General features: G+C 32.1%; 1 protein-coding gene across 6 annotated transcripts in view; it reads right to left on the reverse strand.

Annotated features, from left to right (window-relative positions):
• Positions 1-4,003: 4,003 nt before the first annotated feature.
• LOC106881475 (uncharacterized) overlaps positions 4,004-11,607 on the reverse strand; it is a 19,731-nt gene continuing 12,127 nt past the window's right edge. For 5 of the 6 annotated variants that reach the window (XM_052973359.1, XM_052973362.1, XM_014931872.2 and 2 more), the window contains 7 exons: positions 11,278-11,313; positions 10,596-10,628; positions 9,731-9,757; positions 8,219-8,272; positions 7,137-7,229; positions 5,149-5,207; positions 4,004-4,161 (listed from right to left, as the gene is read on the reverse strand). In XM_052973359.1, coding sequence (XP_052829319.1) covers positions 4,079-4,161; positions 5,149-5,207; positions 7,137-7,229; positions 8,219-8,272; positions 9,731-9,757; positions 10,596-10,628; positions 11,278-11,313 — 385 coding nt within the window. In that variant the 3' untranslated portion in view covers positions 4,004-4,078. The remainder of the gene's footprint in view (positions 4,162-5,148; positions 5,208-7,136; positions 7,230-8,218; positions 8,273-9,730; positions 9,758-10,595; positions 10,629-11,277; positions 11,314-11,607) is intronic. The other variant, XM_052973361.1, reaches the window with a different exon arrangement.

Genomic DNA, 11,607 nt, shown 5'->3' on the forward strand with positions numbered 1-11,607 from the left:
TATATATATAGAGATAGATAGAGAGAGAGAGAGAGAGAGAGAGATAGAAAGACAGACAGACACTCAGACAGACACACAGACACACAGACACACAAACACACAGATAGATAGATAGTACAAGTATTATGATCTTTTCTTTTAGTGGCTAACCCATTTGTATATTTAGGAATGCTCGGTGTATGATTGTGCAATTGTTTGAGTTGTATTGAATATCATACGTTGGTATATCTTTTCATGCGGATATTATTTCTGGGTATGTATATAATTAGTCTTTGCAAATACTTATATAAAGCTTCCCAATGTGTTAGCCTTATTTATATTTCGATTAGTCCTCCTTCTACAAATTTGTCGTGAATTTTCTAAATAAGTGTAATGGTTACCCCACTATCACGTTAATTATCCAATATAAGCTCGGGCCGACCAAAACCTCATGAGTGCATTTCGTAGACTGAAACTGAGAAAGCCGTCGTAAATATATTTGTGTGGGTGTGTGTGTGTGTGTGTGTATCTCTCTCTCTCTCTCTCTCTCTATATATATATATATATATATATATATATATATATGTATGCATTTGTGTACCAGTGTTTGTCCCCACCCCATCGCTTGACAAATGGTATTGGTGTGTCTACGTCCCCTAACCTAGACCTTTTTTAAAACTGTGACAGAGAAAAGAAATGAAAGGACGTCACAATTTTAGGATTTACTAGATTATCCGGGACCCGTTGGGTCACCTGGAAAGTCTGAGTTTCCCAACTGGTACATATTTTAACGACCCTGAAAGGATGAAAAAAAAGGGAGCTATCGAGCGAAATCTTAAAATGCTGCAAAGTTGTTGTCCGCAATGCTAACGCATTTAAGACGGTGAGTTTGCAGAAACATTAGCAGACATTCAGTAGTCAAATTCCCCCCGAGGCCGACTTTGAATTCCATCCCCTTTCGAGGTCAATAAAGTAAACACAATTTGATTACTGGGATCGACGTAATCTAGTTATACATTCCTCGAAGTTGCTTCCTAATGAAAGAATCTTGGAACCAATATTAATATGAAATATAAAAGATTTTCAGCGCTTTAACTTGCTATACCCATTACTAGCAATCTTGTGCTAGCACAGTTTCGCTGTAGTGTAACAGTGTTTCCATTCGTCATACATATTTCAGAGAAACGCGATAAACAATTTTCTAAATGAACTGGGATTGTTCATTGTAAATCCATATCTAAATCACTTTATTTGAAAATATCTATATGATAGAAGATAAATTCACACATTGAAGACTACGGAATAATTTTAAGATTTTCTGCGATGTTTTCCGTTAGTATATATTGTGAAATGAAGTCTTCATGTCAGTTCATATACCTCCTGCATACGATATAAACAGGAATACATATATGCACCAAAGCATTATATGAGATATTCCCTCATGGTTAACCACCACAGTTTTTCTGTATTCCAACACAGTATCCAGTTGTAGCTGGTTATAAATATTACCATTTTCGTATTAATATTGCTTCTGGCACTATTAATCTTCAGATAGATAGATATATGCACATATTTCTACATCTATCTATATCTATATCTATCAAACTCTCTTTATATATGATGAGTATACCTACATGAATATAGAAATAGAGGTCATGTGTATTTGCTGTTTGATCATCGGTAGGATCAAAAGTCAAAGTACTCCTAACAGTGACGTATATATTTCATTTACGACATACAGGGTTTAAAACTAACCTAGTGTAATTTTTATACCCAGGTAATACTACTGTCAAGCAAATATAGCACGCAATTATTGCTCGTCTCCGTTGTTGATTTGCTCACTCGTATGTATAATATGTTGAAAAATGACATAGAAGTACTAACAAACTGAAGAAGTGAAGAACACACACGTAGGAAATCGGTAAATCCCCATGAGTCACCGTCCAAAGGATCTTAACACTTTCACGGTCCTTTATATTGTGCATGTGTATGTGTGTGTGTGTGTGTGTGTGCGTGTGTGTGTGTAGCGCAACAATAAGTACTAAGTTAAGTGAGTGAAACAAGTAAAAGAACATATATATATATATATATATATATATATATATATATATGAAGCTATGTCAGGTTTTTTTGCACACCACGTGCTGAGTTCAAATAACCCCTAGTTAACCAAAATCCCGTCAATTTATGTAAATAAAATAAGTACCACTTACTTGATGGGGTCGATTTGAACGACTGAAATACTCCTGAATATGAGTATAAATGTTGTACCCGTTTCCAAGGCATGTCACGCGAGTGTGGCGGAATAGTGATACAACTGCTGGCATAACACAGCGGTGCTGAATGCTTTGTTTTATTAATATTTCCGTATTGAAAAGGCGGCGAGCTAGACGCAAACTTAGCACCCGGGCGAAACGCTTAGTGGTATTCCGTCTGCCTTTACGTTTTGATTTCTAATTCCCTCGACTTTGCCTTTCATCCTTTCGGATTCGATAAATTAAGTACCAGTTGCGTACTGAGGTCGATCTAATCGACTGGCCCTCTTCCCCCAAAATTCCGGCCTAGTGCCTAGGGTAGAAAAGAATATCTCCGTATTGAAACATTATACTTTTGCAGCTACGATATACACTATCTACATGATTCCAGTCTGGGAACATTTCATATTATGGAATGTAGGGATATGTGAAGTGAGATGCTTGAATCTTTAGATCGTCAAATTAATGCCGTGCGATATTTGTTCCAGCGGCTCTTTACATTCTGATTTCAAGTTCCACCGATTTCGTCTTTACTTTTCATCTTTTCGAGGTCGTTAAAATGAATATCAGTGAAATTCTGTGTTTTATGGTATAGACTAAACACATCCCATTGATAATGCTGGTGTTCAACCTAAATCCGAAGTTTTTATTGTAGATATATAACCATTAAAGTTTTCATCTCTGAGGGTAACATAATTCGGAGGTGTTATTTTCCTATTCTAAATAATCTAATTCTTAAAGGAAAATGTTCAACAACGATTCTGCCACATCGATCAGGATTTTTGCAAACGCTTATCCCTTTCACAAACTTTAACACGATTTGCATTTTACCTGCATCTCAATGATATTAATTTTTTCATTATTAGGTGGTGAGTGGAGAGCTCTTCGAATTCAATACAAGAATTTCTAGAACGCTTTCGTTTTCAGTTTTCGTCCCATATTTCCTTATGATGAGAGCTTAGAATTATTTACCAAGTGTATACTATATTCCTTTTCACTCTTTTTTCTTTCAGTTTGCCAACTACTATTGCGTACATTCCCCCCCCCCCAAAAAAAAAAGCGATCTTCTATCTACAGGACATCCTATCTGGAGTATTATCGTTTTCGTCGACTTTTTGTTACGTTAGAGAGGTTGATTTAATATTTAAAATCTTAGTTTTTATATATTCATTTTTAAATTAGTAATATTACATATTAGAATAGTTCTTTCTTATTGTAAATCTTTTGACAAAATATTATGAATATCCTGACTTCAAATGTTTTTTTGCTATTCTCGTATCTTTCAGTGAAGACACATTTGGCTCTTAAATTTAAAGCAGTTTACAAAACATGATGTCACAGGATTGACGCTGACATAATTGCATACGCTGTCGTAAATATAGTAACAAATGACACAATTTGAAAACCTGTAAGTATACTTTCAGTTGGAAAGTTCTTTTATTGCTTGATGTGATAACAAAAATGACGGAAGCAACATGTAAAAATTATACTTTAATGAAGCGTAAGAATTAAAACTTATGTTTAAATTATGTACATAATTTACATTATTTACATTATTTAACTTTCCTGTGTAGATGTAGAGACTCACACCTGATGAAGGCTGGAGGGTATATCAGCTGAAATGGTGTGTTAACAACAAACAAGATGAGGACAAGTATCCGTCAAATGTAAATAATGTAAATAATGTAAGGGTGATGTTAGCTTAAAATTACCTAATTTATATATGAAATCAAAGGTTTATATTTAATTTGATATATAGAGATTTCAGATATAGAGAAAAGAGAAATTTTATTTCAAAAATTACATAAATCAAATTCGGATTAGAATTTCGTAATTTCATTATTTTAGTAAAATGTACATACAAGAAAGAAAGTGTAACTAACAACTACTGTAAATGAGAACGTGGGGGATATTTTCACTATCGCACCTGAAAAATACAGCGGAAGAGTAAAATTGAATGTAAACAATTATAGAAATGCGTATTTCAAAATAAAATTGAGCATCGCTTACTCATTTATCACATAATAATTCATGCAAAATTGTTGAAGGGAAAGTAACTGAAACTGAAATTATCTTTACTGACATAATAATATTTATACAATTAAATGACAACTCCCGAGTTTAATGGTGTGACCAAATACACAGGTTGGATTTGTGTCCATATCCTGAGTAATACATGTAGTAACGAGATATTTAACAATGTGTACTTCAATTTGTTGTACGTATATTATGAGGAAAGATTTCATTTCTTAACTCTCTTGGAAGCGAATATTGGACAACATAATGTAAACACATTATAACATAATTCATTTAAATAAATTTTTGATTTTTACATTTATCATTGCTTGAATAGGATGAGAAATTTGCTGAACATATTTGTATTTAACGTGTTAGCAAAATGTGGAGAGGCATTTTATGAAAGTTTCAGCAAAAATTTAAAATCGACAATATCTTACACTTTTGGAATATGACATAGAGATAGATGACAGAATGGAGAAGTAAATAAGAATAAAAAACGCCAGTCCTGACGAAATTTAAAAGATTTTATCAAAAATATCTGTTGTTGTCTTCTGTAAGTTTGATATCTCAGGATTTTAATTTTGGAATCAGAAAACATACTTTCGTGGTGTTTGCAGTCAAATAAAGTATGATTTGTTTTAGCGATAACATGATTCTACTGGTGTACTAAATAACAATTAAATGTGCATTTATGAAATAAAATTGAACAATATGTTATAGTTCGCTTCCATTTTGTGAGTTAGATGATTTTGTCTGCTTGTGTATAAAATGCAATAATGAAAATGTAATCAAAACTGCTATGCCTCACAAATATATATTTTTTTACGACATTTTCTATAAAAACATCAACCGATTGATGCACGTAAAGGAATGGTTTCAAACAAATGCAACTAACCAGTTTTTCCAGAGTCAAGATTTTGTTCGTTTAAGCTCTGGGATTTGATGTTACAGAACCTGAAATAGGAAAATGATGAATATATGTATATCAATATATATGCGTGTGAGTTTGTGTGTGTGAGTGTGTGTGTGTGTGTTTGTGTGTGTGTGTGTGTGTGTGTGTGTGTGTGTGTTCCATCGAAATAAGAAAGCAACGAGAAATTTTAACACGTCTTTTTTGATTGGTTACAATTGTTTCTGTACCAACTCTGCTTTCAACGCAAATTTCCGCAAAAGGTCTACGTAAGAATGTAGGTAATATATGCTGTTTTAAACATTACAGTGGCACTTCTTCAGACGTGCATCAGACTTGCACTCTTATAATGTGCGCCTGTTACATTTTGTATTTTGCTCCATATGCAGTTTTATGTATTATTTATTCAACATTGCATACGTTTTATTTGCTAATAGGAATTACTAAACAATTTCTCGGATAAACGTGTGAGAAATTTCTTCTCAGAAATTTTTCAGACGAAGAGTCACGTAAAACAAAATTTACTGTTGGATAAAGCGTATGTTTATAGATAATTTGCAAACAGGAACTGTATAGTTAGTGGGTAGAGCGAATAGGGAGAAACCTTGTTGCAATGAAAGGAAAGAGAGGGTGCGATTTCGGAAATAGAGTCCTTAATATACATTTACGCACATGTATAAATGTAGATACAAACACATCCTCATACATATGCACATATGCACAGATATGGACACACTGTCACACCATCACACATATCATATATATATATATATACAGAGAAAGAGAGAGAGAGAGAGAGAGAGAGAGTGTGTGTGTGTGTGTGTGTGTGTGTGTGTGTGTGTGTGTGTGTGTGTGTGTGTGTGTGTGTGAGATAGAAAGAGAGAGACGAAAATATTTATTTTGGCAAATTAAATTTAAATGATGAATTGATTCTAACTGCTTTTGTGTGTCTTTAAATGGCTTATAAACACCTTCCACGCTGCAATTGTTTTTCTTTCGACACACGATCTCAGATCAGGTCACTTGCTATGCAGGTACATCTCCGTATTATATATATATATTATTTTACGTATATAATTATGTCAAATACCTACATGTCAAACACATACAAACACACATATATTCTTGACGCTGTGTCTTAACTTTCTGAGTGCCTTTCATCATCTCGGAGTCGAAAAAAGGAGATGTTATCAACTTATCCCTTTCCAGACGTTACAACCAATAGCTCAAAGTACATGTAAACTTCTGAATTTTCATGAGAGTGAATGGCAAAGAAGAAATAATAATTCATTTTGTATAAGATGACCGGTTCTCATATCTTACTTTTGCAGTATTAATGGGTTGTCAAAAGGATTTTAAATTTCATTGATATTGCAAAACACATTTCTTTATATTTAGAGTAGTTATTCTCATTATTATTTGGAATCTTAGTCTATATTATTAGTAACGAAACGAAAATGTTAGACTTGTTTAATATATAGCTTGCTTCCGATATTGGTGCTTGGTAAAAGGTTTCTTTCAGTGAAATCCAGCATCGTATAATGCTTTATTAGTGGGATAATTATGTACTTATGCAAACTATATGTCGTAATTTGCGTGTATTTTAAATATATGATACCAGCATTCAAAAGTTGCCGAAAACCAAAATATGGCTAATAACTATAAGAAATTGGACGTGTACGTTGGTATCCAAGTACAGGAAAGAAAATGTAGACAAAGGATAGAGTACGTACACTATTATATAATCCGCTCAAATTGCGCTTTTATATAAATGTATTCACTAAAAATAGGCCCACGTACGACTATACGTATATGTATGTGCGCGTGTGCGTACATACATTAGTTCCTCCACAGAATTTGATGAACATGAAAAGTATCGAAATCCATCTATATATCTGTGTATTTATGTTACACTTATATGGAACTATTATTTATCATTATGATTAAAATGTGAAATAAATAGTTAAACTCACTTGTGCTCGTCAGCGGTCATTTTCTTATTGTTGGCCAAACATTTCAGCTTATATTGCTGGAAGTCTTCAATCACAAACTTGAAAGATCTCAAACTTGAAACAAGAAACGAAGGAAATGTAATATTTTAGCTAATCACGGGAGAAAAAGATGTCTGGATTTATGTTTGAAAACTTTGGATAAACAACATTTTATAAGCACCAAAATAAAGCATAAGATGTGGCAACATTTATTGAAATGTAACATTTAAAAAATATTTTCTGCGGTTTCATTCTTTTCCATATGTTCTATGTTTTATTTATTTTTTCGAACGAGTACAGGTCTTAAAGTATAGTTTCTGTATCTATTGAATACAATATAACATTATTTATAGCTTATAATTTTTTCATCATTCTATTCTCTTTCTCATCTTAACTTTCACTTCTACTCTCCCTATTTCAAATAAGCTTGGAAGTTTCTGCAGTGTCAATCAACGTAATATATTTTTCAGGATAATGAATCACACCACATATATCTGGCTCAAAAACACATGTATAGGTTGTATGGCGTGCTTCCAAATTTTCTAAAGCATAAGAAAAAATGTGCAGATGGAATATTGAGGTTTGAGATGATTTTAGAAGATATACAAAAAATTCGAAATGAAATGTTTCAAGAAATGGCCGTAAAACTTTCTCTTCATATTCTCCGCTTTCTAAATCATTTATGCAAGCACGTGATAATTCACATGGTGTGAATTTGGAGAGCAATCTGTTCCTTGATTTTCATGCTCAGTTTATGGATTTGATTAATTCGTTGAAACATTTGCATCAGTAGAATTCATTAGATGTAATATTTATAGACATATGGTTTCCTAGTAAATTTGATTATCAAAAGACAAGACAAATTTGAACGTGTTTTGTTCTTTTTCTCTATATAGGAAGAAGAGGAAATGCGGAACACTTTAAAGTATAAAATATTCATACAAGTTCCAAATGTTGAATTATCATTATTTTTATTAACTTCTTTAGTACCGTTAAACTGTAATAGATACTATGGGATGTGACTGATATCTATTCGTTACATTAAGATATAGATGTATACTTACAAACGCCGGTCTCCTAGGAGAACAACAGTGATCTTATCCTTTGTGACCTTCATACTAAAATGGAAAGTTTGGAAATAATACTGCTATTCATTTTTATTGGTACAAAATACAATTACCATCGAAGTCTAGTTTTTGATTAGTGCGCGACATAAGACAGTGTATACATAATCTCATATTCGAATTAAAATTATGAAAATAGAATTAAATGAAAATGTCTGTACATGTTTGCATGTGTGAGTGAATATGTATGACAAAGAGAGAGAGAGAGAGAGAGAGAGAGAAAGAGAGAGAGAAAGAGAGAGAGAAGGAGAGAGAAATACAGAGGTACACACAGAGGCATTTCTGCTGGTTCGCATGATATTCTTATGGAATAGAAAATGTGTAGCAAAGAAATTTTCCCTAATATCAGTTTGCCTGAATCAAATAAGACTTTTTCTCTTTTACTTTTTACTGCATTCAAATATAAACTAATAGGGGAAAAGACATACGTATATATATGTATGTATCTATGTATGATATATATGTTTATATGATATATATATATATATCATATAAACATATATATCATACATAGATACATACATATATATATATGCATGTCATTTCCCCTATTATGTATATATATAATCATAAATATACAGGGATTAGCATTGAGTTGCTTCTCCAACATACTGAAAATTTAGAAATAGCAGTCAAAGAACTACTGCTTCTAAACTACAAATTTTTCTCTAAACGGATGGCGATATTTATGGCACACATAGAACAAAAAACCGGAGGGAAAAGCATAAACAAAACAAGTCTTTAGTTAATTGGATACAAATCGTTTCATGGTTAAGCGAAAAGCTTCGTATCCAATTAACTAAAGACTTGTTTTGTTTATGCTTTTCCCTCCGGTTTTTTGTTCTATGTGTGCCATAAATATCGCCATCCGTTTAGAGAAAAATTTGTAGTTTAGAATCAGTAGTTCTTTGACTGCTATTTCTAAATTTTCAGTATGTTGGAGAAGCAACTCAATGCTAATCCCTGTATATTTATGATGATAAATGGTTTTACCGATAAAGGTTTTTTCATACTGAACTACTTGGCAAAATTGCTAATTATTAATTGACGATTCCCTGCCCTTATTCTTGGATATTATGTATATATACATGCATACATATATGTATATATATATATATATATATATACATGTACACACAAACATACGCACTCACACTAATACACACACACGCGCATATATATTTAATCTCGATTTATACATGTAGATCCGTGCCCAGTAAACAGAAACGTTCAGGAAACGGGCAGCTCGTTGTTACAATATTTGCTTGTATTAACACTTACAGAAGCACACTTACATAATGCCACACATACGCGTGTGTACATGTGTGTTGTAACAAGGATAAATACATGCGTATATGTACTAATAATTATAAACTACAAGCCACAAGATAACAGAAGATGAATATTGAAGTTAACAAATGAATTAATAAGGGATATCAAAAAAGAACTTACTCCTCCCAATCATTGACATTTGGTAATCTGAAAATCAAAGGAAATACATTTGTTACTTGCAAATGTTGTAAAATTTTATAACTTTTGGATGGGGCAAAAAAAAAGTGTTTGAATTTTGTAGAATATAAATAGCTACAAATTAAAAAGTGTTTGAATTTTGTAGAATATAAATAGCTACAAATTAAAAAGTGTTTGAATTTTGTAGAATATAAATAGCTACAAATAGAATCACACAAGACATACATAAAAATGACCATACGTGACATAATTATGAAGAACAGTAAAGTTATTTGTCGAGTATTCAAACATTGTTCATGATGCAAGGAAAAGCAATGTAAAAGTCGAGCTCAGAATACTGAGGGTATTTAACCTAAAATATATTGCAGTACCAAACATATAGATATAGCATATTGATGAAAACAAATAAAAGAAACTCAAAATGTTAAGGAAGTGTGATTTCGTGTCTCGTGGCTGGCCGCCTACACTTTTTTCTGCAAAATAGGGGTAGTTTATCCTTTTCGGGCTATATTATTAGCATTATCCTGCGTTTGAGAATTTAAAAATCACTTCTTTAACTACATAATTTAGTCTTATTTTAAAATAAGCTAATATGATAACCATTTCAAATTAATAATATTTTATGACGTATATTTTTCGTATGAGAAACAATTTGTATCAATAAAAATTAAATGTTACTGGAAATATCAATATCCACCCGGCTAGCCTGAGTATTAAACGTCCGTATTAAACGTAGGACACACAAATAGAGCAATAGTAGGACACACACATAGAGCGGGAGTAGGACACACACATAGTGCAGGAGTAGGACACACACACTTAACAGCAATTGATATTATATACTTACTCAGTTGTGCTGCTGCCGCCATCTTTATTACTGCTGAATGTAAAGGAAAACGTAACAGTTAAATTTATTAACATAATTAATTAAATTTAAATATAACCAATTAGGAATATATTAACCCCATTTATATCAATTTTAAGATTTACTTAACAGAATTTATATATATAGAGGCATGTTTGTATATGAACTTGAAGCTTGTACATTGTTATGATATCCAATGTGGTGTTGTGCTGAGTTGGATATCATTATCATATCAAGGGTGGTTCTAAGACAATGAAACACATGTCTATAATTATGGAAATGACAGGTGTTTCATTCTTAATCCGTAAACTATATTTAAATTTAATTATACTGTAAGATCAGATTTTTTTCCGTTGCGATATCATGTTACTGATTGGTGTATATTTGATATTTGTCATTGGGTAAGCAATAGACACATCAGTTGATTGCGGATTATAATATTACAGTAACTATTGTATACGAATATACATATTTATATGTATGCATATATAACCGCATCTTAATGGGAGATGTAGATATCAATCACTTGTCGCACACTGCCTATGAACATAGAATTCGCTAAGTTTCTATCACGCTGGAACATAAGTCTTGATCAGGTGTTTGCACAACGGAGAAAATATCACAGTCATCGATTATTTCGGATAATTCAGGTTTCAATACTTACTCTCCTACACCTAGGAATCCTGTCAGGCCGTCGGATCTGAAAAATATTAACGTATAAACAATTATTTCATTCTGAAAAATAAATATTATATATATATATATATATATATGAGTCTGCTGAGATAATTGGAATACACAACACCTAATAACCTGACGGTATAACTTTTCTACCCCGCTGATGAGATTTTTGCCTAATACAATCATTTAATTACTGTAATTTAATATTTAGTCTAAATTGCAACAGCTGTAAGAGAACATGTTGGATTTTTGCAGTTATTAAATTATACTAATGCTACATTTCCATTTTTGAAATTTTCTTTATATGTATATA

Source organism: Octopus bimaculoides, chromosome 15 (assembly GCF_001194135.2).
Source record: "Octopus bimaculoides isolate UCB-OBI-ISO-001 chromosome 15, ASM119413v2, whole genome shotgun sequence".
In the NCBI taxonomy this organism is placed as follows: Eukaryota; Metazoa; Mollusca; class Cephalopoda; order Octopoda; family Octopodidae; genus Octopus; species Octopus bimaculoides.